Below are 13,280 nucleotides of genomic sequence, written 5' to 3'. Positions count from 1 at the left end.
TTGTTTAGACCTTCTTCTGCCATTATGTGTGTATCTGTGTTTATACACTATTATATGTGTGTGTGTGTGTGTCGTCTGCCCTTTAAATTTTAAGTTCCTTGAAAACAGAGGTGTGTTTGATTTGTTTCTTATTTCCTCCAAAGCATCTTTTCCAAACCATACACATTCAAATTAAAAAAGCACCATTCCATTTTAAGTACAAATTGATCTTTTCCTACAAGGCAGTGATCTGCAGTGTTCTTAAACACCCACACTTGAATACCCCTTGTCTGGCCTGGGTGTGGAAAGTATGAGAATGGAGGAACATCATGGAGCGAGGCATGGTTAGCATGTGCAGATTCTGTCACCCACTGCCACACTGGCTTGCTAAGTAAGCCAGCTTCCTAAAATGTTTATGAAAGATGAATCTACAGATGAAATGTTGATGAAGCTGGTAATGTGCACAACTCTATGAGACTAGAAAAATTGTCGTATTGAAGAAAAGGTACTGGCTTTGGCACCAAAAAACAATTGGGTGTACGACTGTGCCAGCTCTGCCCCTATGAGCTACCAATCTCTTATTATCATATGGATCAAATTCGGTAGACATACACATGAAAGCACTTTACAAAACAAACAGCACAAATGTTCAAAACCTTCAGATTGTGGAAAAGTTCTAAAGAGGGATTTTATATATGTATATTTATTGTAATAATTTAGGTTCTGCCTGTGCTGATTTCTAGTTTCATTAAAAGAAGAGATTGTGGGTTTCAAGAAGATATTTAACTAATGTCTCTTTGTTTCATAGGAGAGAAAAAAGGCCAGAGATTAATTGGGTACTGAGAATCCAAAATCTATTAAGATCCCTGTGTGCAAAGGAAAATAATTTTGCTGTTATTGATATCTTAGTAGTTTTTAACGTGATCCTTATTGTTATTTTTTCAAATTTACAGACAAAGTGGCGTCTGATATACTCCAAGATTATAGTAAATACTTGCCACATGATGTTGTTGTCAGGACTGTGAAGTTATGCATACTGTTTGCTGTGCTTTTGACAGTCCCTCTAATCCACTTCCCTGTAAGTACCCTTAAAGGTTTTGTTGCCTGGTGTACAGCTCCCTAATGTGGCAACACTAATTCTTTGCAGACCAGAATGTTTGAATGCCGTGTAGCCTTGTGTATCTCATTCATTTGCTAAGTAATTGATCAAAGACCTCATACTTGCATGTAGCCCCATGAATGCACTGAAATAACAGTGAACCACTAAGCTAATTTGTGCTTTTTGAGATTTAGTTTAGATTTACGCTTTCCCACAGCATTGTTTCCAATTTAAAGACTATAGTTCTTCTAAGGTTTTGCCCCCCCCCCCCCCTTTTAATTCTGTATTCTGTTTTCAAAAGAATGTGCATGAAGAGGAAAAAGCCAAGTCAGCAAAAAGAAGCTCCTTCTGGTTTATTATAAATTTATTTTCACATAGACATTCTAGTTTAATCTTAGTCAAGCTGTTTTATTTGCTCTACAATTATAATTTAAGGGACAGACCAGATCTTCATTCTGCATTTAGCTACCATACGTAAGAATCTTAAGAATTTCTGAGAAAATGGAAACAAAGGCTTTGGGTATAAATGCTTTGGCATGGATGTCTTAGATTCCTGAACAGTGAGTTCCTTAAGAAGTGGGCCTTCAAGACTTTTTGCCCCCTCCCCGTGCAGACTGCAGGGCCAGGAGTGCAGCAGGGGCTGTGTAAACATTTGTGCATGGGACCGCCTGCAGCCTGCCTTAGCAGTGGGAAGTGTCAGGAATTAGTTTTCATATTTACATGCTGTGAAACAGATAATATAAAATAAAATAGTAAATGGTGTTTCTTTCCCATGGCACGATTTCTTTTCTTGTTTTAAATCTTTTGTTTTTCTGTTGAATTTAATGAAAATGACTCTCGGAGATTTCATCACACAGTGTTACTCTTGATAATTTTGAAAATTATGCAACTTGCAATTGCATGTGAAATTTTTTCAAGAATTAAAGCAAAATAACTTGTATGAAGATCACACAGAAATATGTATTTCTTAATTTATGAATAGTTAGCACTTAATGATAATAATTTGTTATATTTTTGAGAACTAAGTGGTTTAGGGGACAGAAATATCATGGGTGCGGTACTGTTCATGTGTTTCCCTAAGCGAGTATTTTGGCTTTCACACTTTCCCTTTGCTTACATCTGTTTCTCTTTTTGTTATACAGGCAAGAAAAGCTTTAATGATGGTGTTTTTCTCCAATTTCCCCTTCTTATGGATTCCTCATTTTTTGATCACTCTGGCACTCAATATTATCATTGTTTTACTTGCAATATATGTTCCTGACATTAAGAATGTATTTGGTGTTGTTGGTAAGTTTTCTATTTCAAAAAAAATCCACATAATAAAATAGATAAAATTGTCTACCAGCCTCATATCTGAGTCTGGCAGTAATCCTCACTTTCCCTCCCCCTTAAAGGTTCCAGTACATCCACGTGTTTGATATTTGTGTTTCCAGGACTGTTTTATCTGAAACTTAGCAGAGAGGATTTACTCTCATGGAAAAAGCTTGGGGTAGGTTTGTTTTTGTTTTTTTTCTTTTAAGAATCCTATTTTAAGAAATAATTTGTCATTTTATAATAATTTTATCTACATCAAGAATAATGTACAGTATCGGATAGGGTGGAGATTTTTAAAAAAATACTCTAATTGTTCTTATCTTTTTTCTTATTTCCACAGGTTTTTGTTTTGCTCACCTTTGGAATTTTGGTTGGGAGTTTTAGTTTAGCACTCATCATTTTTAATTGGGTTAATAATAAATGAAAGATATATTTTCCCATTTCTTATGAAGAATAATTTACTTCCATATACAAAAAGGAATAATTCTGGAAGGCACCTGGATGAAAGTTCTTAATATTGGTTGACATTTTTATAAACATTATTAACAGAAAAGTGGAACAGAATGGGAGTGGGCAGGGGAAAGTGTGCTCATAGCAGTTTTAATCAAAATAAGAAACAAACTCAAAATGCTCTTAAATGTATTAGGTCAATCTTGTGTTTGTTTATTTGTGGGTCTGTTGCTTTTTTAAAAAATTAATAGACTTTATTATTTAGGGTCATTTTAATTTTTACAGAAGATGTTGAGCAGAAAGTACAGAATTCCCATATACTCCTTCACTCCCCAAACCCCCAAGGTTTCCCATATTATTAGCATCTTGAATTAGTGTGGTATATTTATTATACTTGTTGAGCCAATACATTATTATTAAGTAAAGTCCATAGTTTACATTGGGGTTCATTCTTGATGCAAGCATTGGCAATCACTAATCTTTCTACGATCTTCCTAAAAACTCGGAGCCTTTTCCAGCGTGTCATATAGTTGGAATTATATAGTATCTAACCTTTCAGACCAGCTTGTTTCACTGAGCAATATGCAATTAAGTTTCCTACATGTCTTCTATGGCTTGATAGCTCATTTCTTTTTATCACTGAATAATGTTCCATTGTATGAATGTATCATAGTTTGTTTCCCATTCACTCATTGAAGGACCTCTTGGTTGCTTCCAAATTTTGGCAGTTTTAAATAAAACTGCAAGTTTTTGTGTGGACGTAAGTTTTCAGCTTATTTGAGCTAAAACCAAAGAGTACAATTGCTGCGTCTTACGGTAAGAATATGTTTAGTCCTGTAAGAAACTGCCAAACTGCCATCCAAAGTGGCTATACCATTTTTCATTCCCACCAGCAATGAGAGTTCCTGTTGCTCCACCTCCTCACTAGCATTTGGTGTTGTCAGTATTCTGGATTCTGGCCATTCTAATGGGTGTATAGTTATATCTCATTGTTGCTTGAACTTGCATTTCCCTGATGACATATGATGTTGAGCATCTTATCATATGCTTATTTTCTATCTGCATACTTTCTTGGTGAGGTTCAGATCTTTTGCCTGTTTTTTAAATTGGGTTGTTTTCCCATTGTTGAGTTTTAAACATTCTTTGTATATTTTAGATACCGGTCCTTTATCAGATAGGTGTTTTGCAAAGATTTTCTCCTGGTCTGTTTCTCTTTCCATTCTCTTAACAGTGTCTTTCACAGAGCAGAAGGTTTTTTGTGCTATTAAATATGTTAAGTCAAGCTTTGGTTTGTTTTTTAAGAAATCTGTGTGTTAAGCTTATATACAAAATTGAATCTTAGCTTGTGGGCTAATGTTTTCAACATCAATCACTAATAACAAAACTGTGGGATTATTCCATTTGGTGCTTTGCCCTGACTCCAAATCCTGTCTAAGAAACGCCTGTGATTTTTCTCTGTTGTGCATTAGGAGATAGAGGTGTGCTGATTGCCTGTGGATTTGAAAGCTCTCTGAGCTTTCTTGTTTGTCACTAAAACATGTGACTCTCTACTTGGCAAACAGAGACAAATATTGATGATTTATATCATATTTTGTTTGGAGGTTATAAATCATTCCAGTCTTCCCATTGATGTGGCTTATTTCTGGTTGGAAACCAGAAGCTAGGTCTCTCCTCCCCATGAGTAGTCTATGTAAAGGGCACTTGAGCAGCCCACCAAGCCAGGGTGCATCAGTACAAATGTAACCCCGCCCCTGTGCACAGGTAAAGTAGGGAATTGCAACCAAAGTGCCAATTTGCATGTATGGAAATCCACACTTTTGCAGGTGCCCCCTTGCTTCCCACTTAGGAAATGGGCAGAAAAATTGACAACTGAGCTTCTCTTTTGAGTTAAGATACTTAGGCAACCTGAGATTAGCATGGTGTAATGGAAGAAGTCCAAGTTTGGGGGTTAGAAAGATTAGATTGAAATCTCAGTGAGTTTAGGCAACTACTTAACCTCTCTCAGCATCCACTTTCACATAGGTATTAGATGGAGCTAATGCCATTACACAGGGTTGTGTTGAAAGGATTAAGTGACCTGTATAAATTAGGTACAGTCTGAAACAGACCCCCTTCATAGATTAGCTATTTATCCCCTTTCTCCCATCCCTTTATCTGGAGCAGTAAAATGAATTTGCTTTCACTCAGGGACATGGAATTTCTTCATCTTCCATCTTGCACAACTATGATATTTAGAATCCTTCTCTTGCCTCTACTCACAGGGGAACTGGCCCCATGAGCTCTGTTTTTAGTGCTTTCCCACAGTTCTACCCCAGCTGTACTCTCCTAATGCCTTCCTGAAACTGGGCACTTAGCCTGGCCCCAGAGGCATAGCCAGGCCTGGCCTCCCATGTGGCTTCAGGTCAGCCGGAGTCCATCAACCTGGCAGGCTCATCCTTGTACCCTCTTTCTCTGCTTATGAAATTATAGATCCAAATACAAATAGGTGTTCAGCTGCTTAAATAAATCTAACTCCAGTGATACCAAAATAACCCTAAATCTGCAACAGATGCAAGGATGCCCCCTGGGGCAAATGTTAAGTGTGATGACAGCTGGGCATCAATTAATACATTTGTCACCTGCTCCCGGGATAGGATCATGGGAGGTTTGGCAAAGGGACAAGTAACCTATTGAGCACTCTGCACAAAATTTAGTTAATATCAAGAGAAATTATTTGTGGAGGTGTTTATTTTCATTTTACTTTAATATTCTGCCTTATCTAGTTGCCTGTTTAGTCACAGCTTTGCCTATGAATTTGGAAGAGGCTAATAAGATGGCTGGTAAGAGCTGTGCCCCCTTCACCGGAATTACCAGAAAACGTTGTTCAACTGCTCCTCAGCATTTTTCCTGGGAAATATAGGCCTTCTCATTATGGGCTTAATGTTCATAATTTATTAGGTAATAACTATTTAAAATAAAACTAAGTTAAGCACAAAATATATACTTTTCCAACACTTGGAGACTTGTTTGCTAAATTAAAAGACGAAGTGCTGAGAATATAAATTACTTTCATATGTTGAGGGTGAATGTTTAAATTGTACTTTTTTAACGGAATGTTTACTCATGAGCTTAGCATTTAAATGGTTAAAACAAGCCTTTGAAGTTAACACTCCATTAAGATGAATGGGGGTAATTCACACCTCTGCTGGTGCTGTATTATTTCAGTCTGGCTGCGGAGAAAACAAGACAGCAGTGGGTTGATTTACTGTGTGAAGGCCCTTTAAACACCCAAGGCCTGGAAATCTTTGTTGTTGTTGTTTTTTCTTTTTCACCTAGAAGCAGAATCTGAAATTCAGCACAATCTAGGTCTAGAGCTGAAGTCTTGAAAGCACCATAGATTCTCTATTATCTGGCAGTTTCCACCTGGCTTTATTTGTTCCTATACTCTAGTGCTTCTTCCCACCGTGGCGCTGTTTATACTAAAGTTAGTAATTCACCAATGGAAAAGCAGAAACAAGCCATCCATTTTCAGGTAAACTTTACACATGCCTTTAAATGGGTTATGAAATAATCCTCGGCCTTCTAAAAACATCATCTTCACATCTCCCTGTTCTGTATTTGCCTAACACATAAAACATCCCCCTTCAACAACTATTTTCTTCCCCACTGGGGGATGGGGTGGGAGTGAAGTGAGCAGAGATCCTTTGGGAAAATGCCTTTCTTTCTCAGTGTGTCCTATGTTAGTTATATTTGAGATGTGTGTTCCTCCCATTGGTGGAAGTCCTATAGCCCATTGACTCTGAAACAGTTGCAGAGCCTGGGAATAAAGTTCTGTGAGCACTGTATGAGATGTTAATGAATTTGGAAGGTCTCTTTTTAAGGTAAACCGGTTTTTCTCTTCCCTTTCTCTGCCCTGTGTATTTGCAGGATCAAATTACTGGATAATCTGTGGGTAGCTGGGTGTGGAGAGTATTTCTATTTGGGCTGCCTCTCACGTTGACATTGCCAGCGCAGTATATAGAAATGGAAAGTAGATGCTAGAAACACAGGGACCCAAACAATCAGTGTTAACCTGTTTTTCTTCTTGGCATGTCGACAGTACTCAGGGGCTCTGTTAGAATTAGCACTATTGAAAACAACTTGTTTCCTGCAAATTCTTCTGCCTGAATTTTAGGTGTCATAATTTTTGGTCTTAGAACTTCTCAGAACCTGCTATAGTAGTAAGAAATTTGTTTTTCCAATTTAAACACACAATTTATCCTTTTTTTCCTACCGTAATCCTTCTATAGTCTTTCCATATGAAGTGGGAAAAATAGGAAAGCAAAGTTATGATAAAGGATGAATAAAGATATTGTGGGTGTGGTTTCCTCATTGCAATCAGGATCCTTGCTGCCTCTCCCCCTTCCTAAACAGTCTGATATCTGTGTTTACTGTCATCATGACCCACTGTCCTAGTTTGCCGGGCCGTCAGTTAAGGTGAGCAGTTATGAGGAGCAGGAAGACTCATCTTGGCCGATGGCCAGGTGACCAGGTGGGAATGAGGGGTTCATTTACCTGTGGGACGAAATAAATGGGTGAAAAGGGAAATTGAGTTGCCAGGAAAAAAAAAAAGACACATGGATTAAAAGACATTCTAATATGGGATGCTATAAAGAAAAAAAGCCTTGCAGAGAAATGTTTTTCACGTGTTTTAATGTGTATGTGTTTTATCTTAGGCACACTATAAGCTAAAATGTGACTGATGTACAAATTTAAGCAAAGGGGCTGGCTAATTCATTGAGCACATATTTACTAATCACATATTATGTATTAAGGGTTGTACCAGTCCTAAAGTTGTAAAGTTAAATTAGGCACATTTCTTACCTGGAAAAGGCTCAGATACGATCTTGATTTTTCTGATTGAACTTTTTCAGATAGACTTGATAAGTGAAACTGCTTAACTCAGAGGAAGAATTATATATACACTTTTTCATGTATGTATATATATATCTGTATTTATATAAATATTTAAGGTTACACATTTTATTTTATTTTTTTTAAGAGAGGGAGGAAGGGAGAGAGAAAGAGAGAAACATCGATGTGAGAGATACATAGATCCGTTGCCTCCCATATGTGCCCTGACTGGGAATTGAACCTGCGATCTTCTGGTGCACCAGAGGATTCTCCAACCAACTGAGCCATACCAGCCAGGTTTATATTTATATTTTTTAAAGAAGATTTTGGAGTCAGTCTTACTTGTGTTCTAATTCTAGTTCTACCTCTTTCTGTCTAAGTTTGGACAAGTTACTTTAATTCTCTGAATTCTCTGAAGACCTTCAGTGTTTGAAGACTGAGTTTTCTCTCAACCAGGGGAAATACACTTTGTTTCTTTAAATTAGATAAATTAGATTACATGATATTTGGGAAGAGCTCGAGCACGCTGTTAAGCACTGACTTGAATATATGTACAATTTTATTACTTGACTGTTCTTCAAATCACAGTTTTCACCTACTCAGCATCCTGATCAGAAAATAGTTTTCTAGAAATAATCCTGATTGATGTAGTTAATTTGCACTACTGATGTATATTCTTCCCCAGAAAAATAATTTTTGTAGTTTTATATTAAATGTTATCAACACACTCTGATTTTACTCTGAGTATGTTTCAATATACTCCGATCAGCTTTTTCATGATGATGTTGCACTTTAGGCTGATAAGGTATGTGGTCAATAAGAAGCTCCAGCTCTTTTTCAAGCGAACTGTCAGATTTTCTGGGACTTGTGCTATTGATTTTAATTTTTTTAAGTATGAAGGAATATTTACACACACACACATGCATATATTTGTATACACATACCTGTTATCTACATTATATATCTGCTGAATTTCATTTTGTTAGCTTCAGCTCATCCTTTCAGCGGTCAAGATCCTTTTTTGAATCTTGATTCTAGTGCATCATTGTTCCCAACTTTTAAAAAAAATTTTTAATTGATTTTTAGAGACAGAGGAAAGGAGAAGGAGAGAGAGAAAGAAACATCAATGTGAGAGCAAAACACTGATGCTGAGGGATCGAGCCCACAACCCGGGTGTGTGCGCTGACGGAGAATCGAACCACAGGAAAACACCCAACCAACTGAGCCACACCGGCCAGGGCTGTTCCCAGCTTTTTGCCATCCTTCACTATCCTACCATTTATCTCATTCACAGATAAAAATGTTCAATGAGACAAGAGTGACTACAGAGCCTGGAACCCCACCACTAGAAATGTTTCCTCTAAGTTGCTGTTAGTCTCTTTGGGTGAGGTTGTTATGTCCCCATGGAGTCCTCTAATCTTGATTTCTTAGCCCCCTGGAAGGGTCTCCCAAGTCAGTAGGCACAACCTAAAGTCTCCCCTATTTTCCATATTTCCCATTGCTCCGGGACATTTCCGCTTGGGTGCCTCACAGTTACCTCAAACCCAACGTGTTCAGGATTATTCTCTGCAGTTTTCCTATGTCTGTCAGCGGCCCCACTGTTTTGATCTAACCTCCCAACTGGTTTTCTTGCTTCCATTTCTGCCACCTGTAACCCATTTTCAGACTGCAGCCAAACTAGTTGTTTAAAATGTAAATCAGATCATGTCACTAACCTGCTTCACCTAGAGTGAAACCTGTACCACGGCCTACAAGGCTCTATTTCGTCTGTACCTGCATCTTCCTCTGACCTCGTCTCATATGTCTTTCACTCTTCTGCAGCCGCACAGGCCTTTCTGTCCCTTTAACACACCAAACGTGTTCCCTGGTGTGCACCTTTCCCCCCAGTTAGAACATTCTCTGCAAAGCCTTTCTTTGCAAGGCCTGGCTCCTCGTTCAAGCATCAGCCCAGGTATTACCCACTCAGAGAGGTCTTCCCTGACCTTCTTACATAAACAAGCCACCCCCAACATGCAGTCATGCTTCGTAACTACCGTGCTGTGCAGGTCACTACCAGCAAGCTTGTTTGTTTGTTGTGAGTCCACCGGACTGCAAGTTTCATAAGAACTTGGACTTGTCTGTCTGGTTCATCACCAAATCCTTAGAGCTTAAACTGGTACCTGGTACCTGGTACCTGGGAGAGGCTAATAAATATTTGTTGAATGAATGCATAATGGAATCTACACACTATATCTTTTTACTCTTTACTCCAATCTGTCACCATATCAGTTCTTCCTTTGAAACATCTCCTACATTTGCTTTTGTCCTATCTCCCACTTCCTAATAGGTTACAAATTAAAGTTCAGAGAGGTTATGACGTTAAGTGACTTGTGCAGGGTCACACATCCATAATTTAAGCTCAAGTTTGACTATAAAACGTGTGCTTAACTATTACACTAACACTCGTTAAGTATATCCAACTGTTGGAGTTTTTCCCACAGAAAGGTTCTGCTCATAGTAGATACATAGTCAGTATTAACTGTGCTGAAAGCTGCTTTTTCATTTAAAATGTTGCACTTGCCTAAGTTTGTTCCATCACACCAGCCAGACAGCATTGGCCCGCTTTGTGTCTCCGTCCTGAGTCATGGTCTATTTTCACAGTGTTTGTTGTTTCTTCTTTATTAAGTATTTCAGAGGAAATTCTAGGCAAAGGAGAGGTATGTGGGCTTTTACATAGACCAAGTATGTGTTCCAATATTTGTCAATCAGACTTTGAAAAATCTTGGATCCCTTAAAAAAGGGATGAATAAACCCATTTTGTTGTGTTCTACGACTCTCTGCAAATGCAATTTTTTAAAAAATTGAAATATAGCTCATACTATCAACAGTCTAATTCAGTGTTTCCTAGAATTTGGAGTTCTTTTGGATCCTTAGAACTTGAAAATAAACTTGGGGGACATTTTTAAGATTATCAACTTTTTATTTTGCAAATTGATTGAGGATATTAAAAAAACTTGCCACCTATTATCACCATCCTTTCATATGAAAAGGTAAGGAAGGTCATAATATAAAATAGAGTTCCTTAAATTCAGTAGGTCTACATTTGTTAAAAACTTGCTACATATTTCTTATTTTTCTCAAAGACCAATGAAAACTCTCCTGTGGGCCAGCATTAGAAAACTACTGATCTAAATAAGCAGAGTCTATATTTAAAAATTCAGTAAAGATTTTCTCACCTCTAATTCTCATTGAATTCAATTATCTTATATTTGGAAAGAAAAATGTATATAAATAGATGTTGGTTATAGAAATGGATTAATGATTTAGTTGACTTTCTCCCCAGTAATTGCTGATCCTAAACTTTGGAAGGGAAAATATCTAAATAATCGATTCCTGATTTATAGACTTTACAAAGTTTCGTCAACATTTCAGGATTTAGTAAATAAACAGTATTTTTACTATAAAACTTCATAGGTTTAAATGTTATATAGAAAGTCAATCAGTAATGTATTTACATTTCACAGTAACATATTTCATAGGGAAGCAAAATACTTAGAGACTTGGGCCCCCATGTCTTTGTCTAAAGATTTGTCATTCATTTGCATTCACACAAATTCTTTTCCCTCCACTCATCCAGAATAGTTTTCAACGTATTAGCTAACCAGACTAAATAGAGTTGCATTCAGGCATTTTAATGTCAATGTAAAAATGGTTTCCCAGATTTTTTTCTTTTCAAATCTCCCAAAAGATGTCTAATCACTCCCAGACTGTTACTTAAACATTTCACAATGTTGTCACTTCTATAGTAAAACAAAAACTGGCTTTCAGTAAATCAGAGAGCCAGACTTTGGCAACTTAGAACTTTATTCTGGCGAGAGAAAATTCTTGAACTCCATTCCCAACCTCGTTTGTGAGAGGGTGATTTTGCCTGTCACATAGGTCCGTGGCATTGTTCAGCATATATGGTATTTGTTCTTTAGTTGGTAACCCACTCCTGGGGATGACAATTTAGTAGAGATGACCTCTGTATAATGACTAGGATTGTAATATCCCGAGGACAGGGTTGGCCATTGTGCGCGCCATGTGCATACTGGGCCATCAGTGGGCTCTTGTTGAAAGAATGATGTAGCTTGATGGGTAATATGAACATTAAAAGCTCTGCTGGACAATTTCATAGGGATGGGGGCTCACTGCCTTCTGGGGGAGTGGGGATAATTTTGAGGAGGAAGTAAGAACTGAGCAAAATCACAGGATAACCAAAGTAGAAGTGAGAGGGAGGAAGGCATTCCGGTTTGGAAAGAAAATAGTTAACAAGTGTACATGAAAATGGTATATTTTTGAAATGACAAGTAAAAATTTTGCCAGAAGCAAAGATGTAATGGCAGTTTGAGAAATAAAGCTGAAGGGTAGGATCCTGGTTGTAGAGGATATTGGAAGCGAGGCTGAGTTTGGACTTTACATCAAATAAAAAGTAAGTCTTGGTGGAGGGCCTTTGAGAGGGGCAGGACAGAGAAACATCAGTTGCCTCTCTGCACTGTCACCATCATCATCTCCCAAAAGCCATATGAAAAGAACAACTTTGAGCCTTCAAGTGCTGGTCATCTATAAACCCACACTTAATTTGTTCCAGAGTTTCAGCTCCAGGGGTCATGAGGAACTTTTTCAGGAGTTTTGGGGAATCCCTCATGCCCTCAGAGCCTGTTAGCAGTAAGGGGTCTTACTCTGTTACCTGAAGGGACTCCCATGCGTTCCTGCCTCCACACTTCTGCACCGCCCTCTGTGCTGTGCTCTGCTTCCTTGCCCAAGCTCCTGCTCGTCCTCAAAACCTACTCAATACTCCGTCTTCTTGAATGACCTCTAAGACTGTGACTTCATGTAACTTTAGGAGACCCATCCCCAATACCTTGATGCTACTTTTACTTTTTTTCCCTTTTTTTTTTTTACAAAATATACAAATTCTTATATATTTATATCTAACCACACTGTGATAGCTTTTAGGAAAGATGTTACATGTACCAGCCCCTTTATACCCTCTGTCTGAGACCTGCCTCCTATCCGCACCCCACCACACCCGACTTCACAGTACAGTGCAGTGAGTGCTAGTGGTTTAAGAGCTTGCCCTGAACAAGGGACTTCTTTGGAGCTGAAATCCTATAGGACCTATGGAGTGTGGGTTTTCACCTCTCTTTGGCTCCAGCTTCTTTTCACTAGCATATGTACAGCTTCTAGAACAGTCCCCACCAAGAGAGAGTCACTTCATATGCCTCCTTCCTATGCTCACTGTCTCCGGTTGTATTGGCCTGCTAGTGATGATCAGAATACAGGTTATTAACATGAACATGCTGTTGGGCACCATGAGTAGTAAGCATTAAAAAACAAAAACCAACCAACCAAACCCTTAATTTTATCCAGGCTTAGTTTCTTGTTACCTTTACCTTTCTTCATCTACTTTCTCATACCTACAAGTAACAATGGTAGCGACAGCCCACCCCGCATACATACCTAATTCCAGCCCCTCCAAATTTTATTTAGTGATCTCTAGAGCCTGTTTGTCATGTGACCTGCTTTGGGGAATTGGTGATGCCCG

At 38.2% G+C, this 13,280-nt stretch overlaps 1 protein-coding gene across 6 annotated transcripts in view; it reads left to right on the top strand.

Moving 5' to 3' along the window:
- The window catches only part of SLC38A6 (solute carrier family 38 member 6), a 59,647-nt gene extending 49,069 nt beyond the window's left edge, over positions 1-10,578 (top strand). For 2 of the 6 annotated variants that reach the window (XM_087820034.1, XM_016198219.2), the window contains 4 exons: positions 933-1,057; positions 2,221-2,365; positions 2,473-2,567; positions 2,733-2,832. In XM_087820034.1, the coding sequence (XP_087676160.1) occupies positions 933-1,057; positions 2,221-2,365; positions 2,473-2,567; positions 2,733-2,816 (449 nt within the window). In that variant the 3' untranslated portion in view covers positions 2,817-2,832. The other 4 variants (XR_001602103.2, XM_016198222.2, XM_016198220.2 and 1 more) reach the window with 4 other exon arrangements.
- Positions 10,579-13,280: the final 2,702 nt, after the last annotated feature.

This window comes from Miniopterus natalensis, chromosome 1, assembly GCF_054644295.1.
Source record: "Miniopterus natalensis isolate mMinNat1 chromosome 1, mMinNat1.hap1, whole genome shotgun sequence".
Taxonomy (NCBI): Eukaryota; Metazoa; Chordata; class Mammalia; order Chiroptera; family Miniopteridae; genus Miniopterus; species Miniopterus natalensis.
Note: the sequence above shows the minus strand (reverse complement) of the source record. Positions and strands in the feature narration are given on the sequence as shown.